Source organism: Lagenorhynchus albirostris, chromosome 9 (assembly GCF_949774975.1).
Source record: "Lagenorhynchus albirostris chromosome 9, mLagAlb1.1, whole genome shotgun sequence".
Lineage (NCBI taxonomy): Eukaryota > Metazoa > Chordata > Mammalia > Artiodactyla > Delphinidae > Lagenorhynchus > Lagenorhynchus albirostris.
This window is the reverse complement of record NC_083103.1, coordinates 12,922,397-12,934,760: the sequence shown is the minus strand read 5'-3', so window position 1 is coordinate 12,934,760 and position 12,364 is coordinate 12,922,397. Positions and strand designations below refer to the sequence as shown.

Sequence of the window (12,364 nt, the reverse complement as noted above, 5' to 3'; positions counted from 1 at the left end):
AAAGGGAGATATTAAATTCATTTGGACAGACTTCTATTCAGGGTATAGGCAAGAGCTTGTCTTTCTTTCTAGAAGCCCACAGCGGGAATGGGGGTTGGGAGGGTGAAGAAGTCCCATTGTGTTCAGGGTACAGGGCTCAGGGCTCCAAAGACACGATACTGAGGGCCTGGACAGACCCAGAAGGCTTCAGAGAGGGAGCGGCCTTGTAAACGGGCAGGATTTCAATCGACAGAGAGACGGCGGAAGGGGACGAACAGGCCAGGCCTGCCAGGGGTAGGGTGGGAGTTACAAAGGGGGTTGTAAAGACAGGCTGGACAGAAAGCAGTGAGGCTGGGCTGCCCAAGGAAGAGTTGCTGAGGGTGGGGGAAAGGGGCTGCTGTGGAGTCACGGGGGCATCATCAGGCCAGGGCTGGAAATTCAGGGGAGAAAGCACCCCAGGAACTCACGAGGGAGCTAAGGCTGCCCTGAGAAGAACAAGTTGAGAGAGGGTTAGGGTCAGGGGTTCCAGAGGGACAGGTCCAGTTTGGAGAGGCAGAGCTGGAGGCCACAGTAAAAGCAGCAGGGCCCTGGGTGGGCACTCAGCTCTGCCTCACCTCCTCAGGGTGACCTTGGGCACCCTGAGCCTCAGATGCCCTTCTACATGTCTACCTGCAGACCCCCACGGAAAGCCCTGAGAAGGTGAAGGCCTGCTTTCTCACAGAAGCCCATACTCTGGAAGCAGAAGTAATGTGCCCATCCCAGAGCCTCTAGCCCTTGACCGCCAGAGGAGGGGGAGGGTTGTCAGAGCATCGGCAATGGCAACGCCAGGCTGTGCTGGTCTCACAGCCGCCGCCTGGTCAGTAGGCCCAGAAGCAGTCCCACCTTCTAGAAATAGGGGGCTGAGACCTGGTTGCTGAGAAAGGCCAGATCAGAGAAATTGGTCTGCAGCCCCTCCAATCGCAGACGCCTCCCAACCACGCAGAGCCAAGCAGTGTCCAGGCTCACCCTGCCCTGCTGTGCCACGACCCAGGAAGACCCTGAGGCCTTCAAACTAGTTGATAAATGTGTTGGAAAACATTCATCTGTGCTCAGCGAGCAGTGGAGAGGGGTGGCCCCCACCCTGTGTCTTTATCTGTTCATTACTATAATACTTTCTTTATACACATGTGTCCACACATGTAAATAATAATAACATCTAATCCTTAAGTAGAACTTCCCATGTGCCAGGCATTGTTCTAAGTGTTTTCTGTGTTCATTCAATTTACACAACTACTTGATATAGCAATCCATTTTACAGATGAGGAAACTGAGGCATAGGGAGTTAATTAATATATATATCATATATTTAATTTACATGATATATATAAAAGCTTTTACATCTTTTTTTACATAATTGCATAAATTATGATCATATACATGTTTTAACATGTTTTTACAAATTTTCCTTTTATATTTTTTTCTCCCCCCACCATGGAATCCATGTTACCATGCTGATGTGAGATCTTCTATATGTTTTATTTACTCACAATTATAAATGGACTTATATATGCTAATACCTATAATCACATGTACCTATACAAGTTTCCTTTTTGTTATTATTTTAAACTAGTGGGTTATAGTAAAAAAAATTTCTGCATCTCTCTTTTCTCACTCGTCCATATTTGGAAGCCCCTGGCAGATCTAATTCACTGGTTTTCTTTGTTTGTTTTTTCCTCCAGAACTCTTCTTTTTATTTATTTATTTACCTATTTATTTATTTATTTATGGCTGCGTTGAGTCTTCGTTGTTGTGCGTGGGCTTTCTCTAGTTGCGGTGAGCGGGGGCTACTCTTCGTTGCGGTGTGCAGGCTTCTCACTTCGGTGGCTTCTCTTGTAGAGCACAGGCTCTAGGTGTGCAGGCTTCAGTAGTTGCGGCGCATGGGCTCAGTAATGTGGCACGCAGGGCCCTAGAGCACACAGGCTTCAGTAATTGCAGCACACGGGCTCAGTAGTTGTGGCGCACGGGCTTAAGTTGCTCCGCAGCACGTGGGATCTTCCCGGACCAGGGCTCGAACCCGCGTTCCCTGAATTGGCAGGTGGATTCTTAACCACTGCGCGACCAGGGAAGCCCCTAATTCGCTGTTTTTAACGGCCACACACTAGTCCACCCATTGTCTTTCTACTTGGCCCTCCCGGCTCATGGTCATCCTCTAGAGTCCCATCCCCACCCCCCAATACATTAGGGAGTCTGATGGTGGAAATTCCAGGCCAGGTGAGAGGAAAGGGCAGTGAGAAGGCAGCAAGTGGTGTTTCTAGCTGGGTCTTGCCCATCCCCTTGCTGGTGGCCAGCAGCCCTCAGCTCCTAGAGGCAGGAATGCTGACTGTGTTATTGTGAAATCATTTGTATATTGTGAAGTGCTTTGCATATGATGGAGTGATTTGCATATATGGGGGGGCGCACCTTAGAGATCCCTGAGCAGCATCCCTGAGTGTCTTCCTCCCTTTGCAAAGTAACCAGCACAGGGCTTCCACTTCAGAACTCAGGGAGCAGAACAGGAGGGCGTCCCTGTAGACCTATGGGCCTGGCGGGTGAGGCAGACACGGGGCTTTCAGAGGAAAGCTGATCCCGCCTGGTAGGAAGGGCAGGTGTTGGAGTGTGAGGTGGAATCGGGCAACTGGTGCAGCCTGTGAGAGCCCTGTGCCCTCAGAGCCCCTGGTAAGGGAGAGTGACACAGGACGGACGAAGGAATTACCGCATGAGGCAGATGAAGGTCAGAGGCTGGGAGACTCCCACCCTGTCACAATCTCTGCCCCAGTGAGTACCCAAGTGCCCCTTGCTGAGTATTATATGGTCCTGGCTGAGAAGAATGCAAAGTGTATATGCCAAGGCAGATTCCCATGACCCTGTAAGTGAGAGGTGCTATCACATGCTCTGGGTTCAAGGACACCCAGGTTTGAATCGTGCTTCTGCCATCTGTGCTACTGTGTGACCCTGGGCTAACAGTATCCATCTCAAAGGGACAGACTGAGGATTCAGGGAGACAATACACGCAGAGTGAATGGCACGTCGTAGGTGTTCAGTAAATTGCAGTTATAATAATGCTATTGTTTGCTGCCCCAGTCTGAGGTGAGGGAAGCACAGAGCCTTTGCTCCCCCAGGTTTGGGGTTACCAGCAGCAGTGTCAGGCCACCGTGCACTGGATTCCAAAGGGTTACAAGCCCTGGAGACAAAGGCCTGAGGTTCCCAGTGAAAAACCAAAGCATAAAAATAATTCGATGAGTAAGAATAAAATTCCCTCTTCTGAGGTTCCCGGGGCTAGGCCCCTCCCTGCGGCAGGCACTTCCCCTTTCCCTTGCTCATGGAGGAGCCAGGCCGGGCTGACTCAGAGCAGGAGCGCCGCAGCCATCCTCCTACCCAGACCCCGTCCCGGGACGGCGCAGTCTGGCAGCAAAGCGCGCCCCCGTGCGGCCGCGGCTGGGACTGCCTCCCGAGAGAGGAAGCGGCGGGCAGACCCGCAAGCGCGGCCACCCAACTGCTCGCGGTCACCGCGGGGCCGCCGTCTCCGCCCTGCGCAGCCGGACTGTGCTGGGTGCCCGCGGGGCCCCCACTTCCGCCCGACCCTCCCCGCCGTCCCGGGCCCGCCCGAGCGGAAGTGCGCCAGCCTCCCGGGTCCCCCATGGCCTCGAGGCGGAAGCGCTCTCCCACCGCCGCTCCCCACGACCCCGCGGCGTTCGGTGCGTCGGGTTCCGGACGGGTCCCGTGTGACGTGGCCGCACGCTGGGGGCGGCTCCGGGCCGGGGGCCGGGCGGCCAGGCCGGGCGGGGCAGAGCCGGGGCGGGGCGCTGTGCCGCAGCTGGATGGCCGGGGCCGTCCGGAGCGCCTCCGCCGCCGTCGCCGCCGCACGGTGAGTGACCGCCGCACCCCCAGGGCCAGAGCCCCTGACGAGACGGACTCTGCCGATCCCCTTGCCCCCGACCCGGCCTGTCCAGATCAGACCTGGGCCTCTCGCCCAGAGCCCGGGAGTTAAACTTCCTTGGGCTCTTCTCCCCTGTCTCCCCACGCGTCGCTCCCCATCTCTCCCTCTCTCTCCGCCTCCGCATCCGTCTCTGGCTCTCTCACTCTTGGCTCTCTCGCTCTTGCTTCTGCTTTCCCTCTGCTCTCCGACTCTCTCGGTACCCCCTCTCCTGTCCCAAACTTGTCCCCTCCCCTCTCCTGTCCTCAAACTTGTCCCCTGACCCGCCTCTGCCTCCAAGTCCGGCCTGGCGCAGTCCTGCCTTTGGTCCCCAGTGGAGCCCAGAGGGTTTCATCAGGGTCCCGTTAAGGCCTGGAGGTCCTAGACCCGAGCATCTTTTCCAGCTGCTTTCCCTCCCTCCCACTTCCATCAGCAGATGAGGAAACTGAGGCAAGGACATCACTGGCTCAAGGTCACAGCCAGCATGAGGGAGGGCAGACCACATTTAAACCTCATGCCTGAGTTTCCAGGTTGAACTTCCGTCTTGGTTGACTCACATCCAGATCCTGTGATCCGCCTGCTGGGTACACTCTTGCTGCCTGGTGCTCCTGGGCTCCCGCAACATAAGGAGGGTTCTCTGTGCCTCCTCCGTGCCAGGCACGCTCACCTAATTAGCAAGCTCATCTCATTTTCACCACTGTGTGAGGGAGGCAATACTCATCTCCCTGCTACAGACGAGGAGACTGAGGCTCAGAGAAGGGCTCTAGGGACTTGTCCGCAGTCAAGCAGCTGTAAATGCAGAGCACAAAGTCAAGGGCGGGTCTTCAAAGCCTGTGCTCTGCACATCTGTGAGGCAGCTCCTAGCTGAAGAATCCTCTCTTCGTTCCCACCTCCTGGCTGTCTCCGTGCCCCAGCGATATTGGACTCATTTCCTAGGAAAAAGCCCTGATGGTCTTGAACTAGCTCAGCTGCTTGGTTTCCCCACCTGCACCTCCTAACATTGCCCCATCAAGCTAGACTGTGCTGGCCGCCATCCCTGGGGGTGTCCTCACTGGGGCGCATCCTGGCAGCGAAGCCTCCCCTGGCAGCCAGACACCCAGCTGGGCCGGGCCTACCGGTGTCTGAGGGGAACCCAGCCAGCGCCTCACCCTGTCATTAAGGAAAGTTTAGCCTCAGGCGGACAGGCTGACACACAGCCTGGAACTGGCTCCCAAGGAAAAAATGTGTGCTCCTTGGGGGTGGGGTGTGGCGGAGCAGAGCCCTTTTGCTCTGTGCACCCATCATTGGGATCCTCAGAGGCCCTGGGGGAGGCAAGCAGGAGGGCAGGTGCCGTGGCCACTGGGAGTGGGGGGAGGGTTAAGATGCCACGTTTCCTAAGCAGGTGTGCGGCCAAGGGTGGCAGCACACGTAAGTGGCCTTTGTGTTTTTCAGCACGTGGCATGCCTGGATGTCCCTGCCCTGGTTGTGGCATGGCGGGACAGAGGCTCCTCTTCCTCGCTGCTCTTGCGCTGGAGCTCCTGGGAGGGGCTGGGGGTTCCCAGCAGGCCTTCCGGAGCCGGGGGGTGGCAGCGGCCTGTCGCCTGGACAATAAGGAAAGCGAGTCCTGGGGGGCCCTGCTGAGTGGCGAGCGGCTGGACACGTGGATCTGCTCCCTCCTGGGCTCACTCATGGTGGGGCTCAGCGGGGTCTTCCCGTTGCTCGTCATTCCCTTGGAGATGGGGACCACGCTGCGCTCAGAAGGTGAGTGACCCTCCTCTGGCACCGAGGGGCAGCCGATGGCGTGGGAAACATGCTGCTGCTCTTCCTGGGAGAGCCGGGTCTCTGGTCCCGAGTGGCAGTGTGTCTGTGGTGGAGGGTGGGGACCCAGCACAATTCCTCACCTTGGTCCAGTGAGCCAGGGTGCGCCGTGCTCATTTGTTCATTTGTTTGTGCATCTGTTTATTCTGAAAGATGAAAGTCAGCAAACATTCACTGGGAAGCAAGAAACAAGGCTGGAAATCGGATGCTGGGCTGCCTGGGTTCAAATCTTGGCTCTGCCACTTACCAGTTGGGTGGTATTGGGCAAGTTCCTTAACTTCTCTCTGCCTTAAGCTCCCAACCTTAAACATGAGGATAATAATAGTATCTACCTCATAGGTGTTATTGTGACGATTAAATGAACTAACGTCGGCATAGCACTTAGGAGACGGCCCCGGTGCAGGGACGGGGCTCCATGTTCGCGAGCCAGTGCTGGGCGTCGCGCTGCCTCTCGCTTCAGTCCCTGCTCACAGTGCAAGAGGGCGCTCAGACCCAGAGCCCCTGGGGCGGCCTCACCCAAGAACACGCGAGAGGCTGGTAGCTGGCCTGCCTCTGGAGAGGGGGGCTGGGAGGTGGGTGCAGGCCTGGCAAAGGCTCTTCCTTGGCTGTGCACGTGTCCATAGGTGACATGCTATAATGAAAGCTAAAGAAGATCAGATGGGGAGCTGCTAAAAACGCAGGTGCCTGTCACCCCCACCCAAGAGTATGACATAGTAGGTCTGGAGCAGGCCCCGGGAATCTTTGAAATGAGGGTCCCCCAGGGGCTCGTACTGCCTGCCAGGCTCCAGGAACTGTTCATTCAACAGATGGTTATGAACGCAACTGTGCCAGGCACTGGGCTGAGGGCTGGTGCCCCAGCTGTGAACAGGGCCCTCTTCTGCTGTCTTGGCCTGTGTATCAGTTCAGCCCCTCTCATAGCATCCCTGAGAGGTCCACCTAGGGAGGACTTGGATTATTAGCTCTATTTTACAAATGGGGAAGCACAGGCACAGAGAAGTTCTTGGAGGAGCCCAAGGGCACACAGCCTGGAAGCAGCAGCTTCCCCCTGGGACCCCACCCCACCACCAAGCTGCCTCTTCCTTCTGGGCCTCAGTTTGTCTATCAAACCAAAGGCCCCCTCAGGGCACTTCTAACTCTGGATGTTGCACGTCTGCACAAGTCCTCAAATCTCTGCCACTTTTCTGAGAGTAACAGTGGCTGAGAAGAGAAACATTCCCACTTCATAAGCACTTTCTATATGTATTGTTGTTTAATTCAGGGGTCCCCGACCCCCGGGCCGCACAGCAGGTGAGCGGTGGGCGAGCGAGCGAAGCTTCATCTGCCGCTCCCCCTCGCTCGCATTACCACCCCCGTCCGTGGGAAAATCGTTTTCCACGAAACCGGTCCCTGTTGCCAAAAAGGTTGGGGACCGCTGGTTTAATTCACACAAGATCCCTGTCAGATAGATACAATTGTCCCCAGTTTACAGATGATGAAATTGAGTCCCAGAAGTAATCTGCCCAAGGTTACCAGCTGGTGGGTTGGGGAGCTGGGACCTGTCAGGCTCTGAAGCCCAGTCTCTTAACCCTGAAGCAGTAGTGGCTCCACAGTCGGCCCACAGGTCGTGGTGTATTCCTGCTGGGCACCAGCCCTTACTGGGACTGAAGGGTTGGGGACCCAGGAAGGCCAGCAGCCCATGTGCAGCCTTCTGGAGACTTGCAGTCCGGTTGGGATCACACTAGGAGCCCAGTGAGCTGGGTGGGGCAGAGGTCAGGCCAGGGGCTCTGGTGCCCCAGCCCCCAGGTCCCACATCTCTGCCTTGTAGCTGGGGCCCGGCGCCTGAAGCAGCTGCTCAGCTTCGCCTTGGGGGGACTCCTGGGCAATGTGTTTCTCCACCTGCTGCCCGAGGCGTGGGCCTACACGTACAGTGCCAGCCCTGGTGAGTGAGACCACAGGCCGGGGGCAGGAGGGTGGCAGGCGATAGGTGGGAACTGGTGCCCATGCCCAGGGATGGCCTAGGCCCTGCCTGCTCTGCAGAATGACTGTGAGGGGGTTCTGGACGTCTGGCAGGGAACTTGTCCTGGTCCCAGTGCCCTGGTCCCTATGGGAGTTCCTGGGGCCCAACTGCCCCACCAGCCAGTCCTGGCACCCTGCCCCTGTCACTGCCCTGGACTAGGTCCCATCCCAAGGAGCCCCTTTCTATGCCCTGGCTTGGCCTGGTGTGTCAGTGCTGCCCCCTGCAGGTGGTGAGGGGCAGAGCCTGCAGCAGCAACAGCAACTGGGACTGTGGGTCATTGCTGGCTTCCTGACCTTCCTGGCGCTGGAGAAGATGTTCTTGGACAGCAAGGAGGAGGAGACTAGCCAGGTGAGCCCAAAACCCCAGAGGCTACACAGGTCAGCCTCTGCTCTGTGGTGGTGCCAGGGCCTGGAGGCCCAAGTTCTGAGTCAAGCCCTGAAAAGAGGGTCTCTTGGCCCTTTCCTGGGAGCTCTGGGAGGCTGGGCCAGCTTGTTTGGAAGGATCTGGGCATCAGCCCCTGCCGTGGCTTGTTCTCATAGACTAAGAGTGAGAGCAGTGCGGGAGGCAGAGGGTCTGCTGGGTTTGGGGGCACCCGGCTGACTGAGCAGCAGAGTCCAGCCAGGTAAAAGGGGTGTTCCCTTTTTATCTGTTCTCCATCTTTCATTCCCTTTCTGTCCACCCTGGCCGAGTGGGGGGCATCTAATGTCACGTCTCCCTCCTTCTCCTGGCCCTAGGCCCCCAGCAAAGACCCTGCAGCTGCGGCCGCGCTCAGTGGAGGCCACCATCTGGCCCAGCCAGCTGCAGGGCCCGGCCTGAGCGCCGTGGTCCGGAACATCAAAGTGAGTGGCCCGCCCAGGGCCCCCTCCTCCTGCAGCCGCCCCACCCCAAGTGGCCGGCCCAACTCAGCCCTGCCTGCCCGGCACAACCCAGCTTTCTCTCCCCTCACCCAGGTCAGTGGCTATCTCAACCTGCTGGCCAACACCATAGACAACTTCACCCACGGGCTGGCTGTGGCTGCCAGCTTCCTTGTGAGCAAGAAGGTGAGTGGGGCTGGGGCAGTGGGACCCAGGCTCTTTGCTGGGAAGGGTGGTGCCTGCGTTAACCAGTGGGCTCTGCCTCCAGAATAGGTCCCCAGGCATCTCCTTGCTCCCTCCATCACAGCACCCTCATCTACGCCTCCCTGCTGCTCTCCTGGACACGGCCTCCTTCTGTCTCCACCACCGACTGGTCTGTTCTTGCTGCGAACACTCCTTGTTGGGATCACAGGCTTCTGCCAGGCTGCTATGCTTGGCCCCTGCCTGCTTCTAGATGCTTCTCCCCCCACCACCTCCTCCTCCCTCTGCCCTCTGCGCTTTGGCCCCAGGGTCTGCCTACTCTTGAACTGGCCAACCTCTGTCCCCTCTGGTAGCCTCCAACTCACTGTTGCCTCTGCTTAGAATGTTCTTTCTTCCACTCTTTGAACTGCTAGCTCCTCATCCTTCAGGCTTCAGCTTAAAGTGCACGTTCTCAAGGAGGCCTTTGCTGACCCCTCATCTCAGGCCCATCATGTCCCACGGCACCCAGTCCATCCTTTCCCCATAGCACCTGTCATGGTGTGTAATCACATGGTTCTTTGTCTGTTTACTCAATCCTTGCCTCTCCACTCCAGGCTGTTAGCTTCTTGGGGGCAGGTTCCTTGTCTGTTTTATTCGCTGCGATATTTCTAGCAGCCAGATGGTACCCAGCCAGGGCACCCAGAGCAGAGTAAATGTTTGTAGAATGAGCGGACAAGTGGGTGCCCTAGCCCTCGGCACAGACCCCACAGACTCCTCCCCTCCCTGCAGATCGGACTCCTGACCACCATGGCCATCCTCCTGCATGAGATCCCCCATGAGGTGAGTGCCAGAGGGTTCCCGTGATCGGCCATGTGGGCGTGGAGCTGGGGGCAGGGATTCGGGGTGGGACTACCCAGCAGTGGTGGGCTTGGGCGGCTGGACCACAGAGGCCTGGAGCTGTTCAGCGACTAGGCTGCAGCCACCGTTTCAGCTGTGCTCCAGCATCCTCGGGACGGGGGGCCCAGCCGAGGGGATGCGGGCTGGGGCACGGGGTGGTCCCAGCTACAGGGCGGGTGCAGGGGGCTCGTTGTGTGTGTCCGTGCCTGAGATGCTCAGGGGATCTGGCCCCACTGGGGCCCAGAGTGATCGTCTGGACCTCCCCTCAGGTGAGCGACTTTGCCATCCTGCTCCGGGCCGGCTTTGACCGATGGAGCGCAGCCAAGCTGCAGCTCTCGACGGCCTTGGGGGGCCTGCTGGGCGCCTGCTTCGCCATCTGTACTCAGTCCCCCAAGGGAGTAGGTACGGGCGTGGTGGGTGGTGGCGGTCAGCAGAGGGGCCCCAGCCAAAGGGCACAGCTGCCCTGACCCTGGTGTCCAGGCCAGATTCTGCCCCCCATCCACCCCGCGGGAGGGAGTGTAGTACACATGGCTCCCCTGGACTCCCAGCCAGTCAGGGCTTCTCCTGCTGCAGAGGAGACCGTGGCCTGGATCCTGCCCTTCACCTCTGGCGGCTTTCTCTACATCGCCCTGGTGAACGTGCTGCCCGACCTCTTGGAGGAAGATGACCCATGGTGAGCTACCCACTGGCACTGCCATTCGCAGGGCCTCTGTCCCCGGCATCTCGGCCAGCGCCACCCCCTGAGCCCCTGCCCCTCTCCCCACAGGCGCTCTCTGCAGCAAGTGCTTCTGCTCTGCACGGGCATTGTGGTGATGGTGCTGTTCTCGGTCTTCGTCGAGTAACTGTCCCTGACGCCCCACCCCCTGCACAGCAATAATAGACTCAGATCAACTCTGTGACTGTGTGTGTGTGTGTGTGTGTGTGTGTGTGTGTGTGTGTGTGTGTGTGTGTGTGTGTGTGTGTGTGTGTGTGTGTGTGTGTGTGTGTGTGTGTGTGTGTGTGTGTGTGTGTGTGTGGCAGAGAGCGAGCGAGTCCTCCTAACTGACAAGAGGACGGGGTGTGTGTGTGGTGTGCATGTGACCGTGTGCAAGACCGACACTGTGATCCCTTGTGTGCTGGGCCCAGGGCCCGATGCCCATGCCTGCCCCCAGCCACACTGCGGTCTTCTCTCCTTGGCCCCCCGTCACCTTGCACCCCCTGGAGTCGGCAGTGAGGAACAGGAACACTGGTCCCAAGCAGAGGCCTCTGCCCACCAGGACGCCAGGAGGAGTGGGAGCAGCCCAAGGAGCCCAGGGCTGCAGGGAGCCCCAGAGCTGTCTCCTGCTGGGGCCTCATGGGTCCCTGGCCTGAGGGAGTGAACCTCTGCACATGCACGCAGCCCTGGGCAGCCAGGAACCGAGGCTGGGGTGCCTCCTCTCTGCTGTGTCCAGTGTTCTGGCCCTTCCTTCACCAGCTCCAAGGCCAAAGAAAGGAGAGGCAGGTGCTCGTGTAGCCCCCAGCGCCACTCAGCACTGACAGTCCTACCCCTCCCAGCATGGAGCCGGGAGATGCTTTCTAAGACCTTTTCCCCCGCGGCTGCTTGCCCTGGCCCAGCTTCTGTTCCCCCAGGGAATGCTCCCTGGCAACGCCCGCGGCTCTGCCACCTCCAGCTGCCAAACAGCAGCCAGCAGGGCAGCGAGTAGCCCCGGGCCAGAGGCTTCCCAGTCGGCTCAGGGGTGCTCCTGCCAGCACAGGGTCCCGGCAGACACTCGGAGGGCAGGAGGAGGGAGCAGTGGCTGCCACCACCCCGCCCCCGCCCCCGCCCCCGGCGCGGGCCCTTGTCCTGTCCCACTGTGGGCGGGGCTCGGCGGGGGTGGCGAGGGCTGCACACTGTCAGCACTCAGGAATGTGCTCTGGGGATGCTGAAGCCATAATCCCCAGCTATTTCCCTTGGCTGACGCCCAGGTACTCAGCTGGCCCACTCCACAGCCAGGCTCCAGCCCTGCTACTTGACCGTGGGCGTCTTGAGAAGTAGCCATCGAGAGGGTCTGAATGGTTTTACAGCAGCTTTGCTGTGGTTCCATTTGTATCTGTAAATACCTGTTCCATAGATGAGATGCAAATAAATATACACAAACCGGCTGCCTCTGTTCTGCGTCCCAGAGCCCATGGTCAAGCAGGGCTCTTCCGGCCACCCCGTGCTCCGGCCAGTTTGGCTGCTCTGCGGGCCCAGCTCCCGCAGGCCGCCCAGCTGGTCTCCATCATCATCCCCGCCCTCTGGGCCTCCTGCTTCGTCTCTGAGCTGTTACTTTTGGGGTGCTTCTCACAACAGGGTATACATTTCATGTTTCCCTGGTTTATTTTGTTGTTAGCTTTTTATGCCACTAAAACAAGCCTGGCTCTAGGCCATTATAGCCCACGTCACCCCCAAGGGTGGTGTCCTCATAGACCTACGAACCAAGGGCTTTTTCCTGGCCTGCCCCCCGAGTAATTTTAACCGCGGAAGGGAGCTCCATCCACAAAGTCATCTCCAGGTTTGGCCTCTATGAAATAAGTTATTTTTCATTAAAAAGAAAGAAAAAGGGAAAATGAGATCTTTATTCTAAACCATACCCTCACCGCCAGTGAATATGCTGAGAATGAAGACAGCATCAGGCCCAGGGGGAGCTGCTTCCCCAGTGCTGCTAGGAGAGAGCAGAAGGGGGAAGTGGAGTCCCACTTCCTCTCCTACCTTCAGCAGGCTGTTGGCGG

At 58.3% G+C, this 12,364-nt stretch overlaps 1 protein-coding gene across 9 annotated transcripts; it reads left to right on the top strand.

The window, feature by feature from the left end:
- Positions 1–3,763: 3,763 nt before the first annotated feature.
- Positions 3,764–11,957, top strand: SLC39A13 (solute carrier family 39 member 13). Of its 9 annotated transcripts, none has more exons than XM_060159175.1 (11): positions 3,764–3,862; positions 5,342–5,650; positions 7,512–7,625; positions 7,930–8,051; positions 8,438–8,542; positions 8,654–8,743; positions 8,865–8,930; positions 9,527–9,577; positions 9,904–10,032; positions 10,208–10,307; positions 10,401–11,957. In XM_060159175.1, exons 2-10 carry the CDS (start codon positions 5,350–5,352, stop codon positions 10,268–10,270), a joined length of 1,041 nt encoding a protein of 346 aa, XP_060015158.1. In that variant the 5' UTR covers positions 3,764–3,862; positions 5,342–5,349; the 3' UTR covers positions 10,271–10,307; positions 10,401–11,957. The 9 variants fall into 9 exon arrangements, with proteins under 9 accessions (XP_060015158.1, XP_060015154.1, XP_060015156.1 ...); XM_060159171.1 differs by having other exon boundaries at positions 9,904–10,036; positions 10,401–11,954; XM_060159173.1 differs by lacking the exon at positions 8,438–8,542 and having other exon boundaries at positions 9,904–10,036.
- Positions 11,958–12,364: the final 407 nt, after the last annotated feature.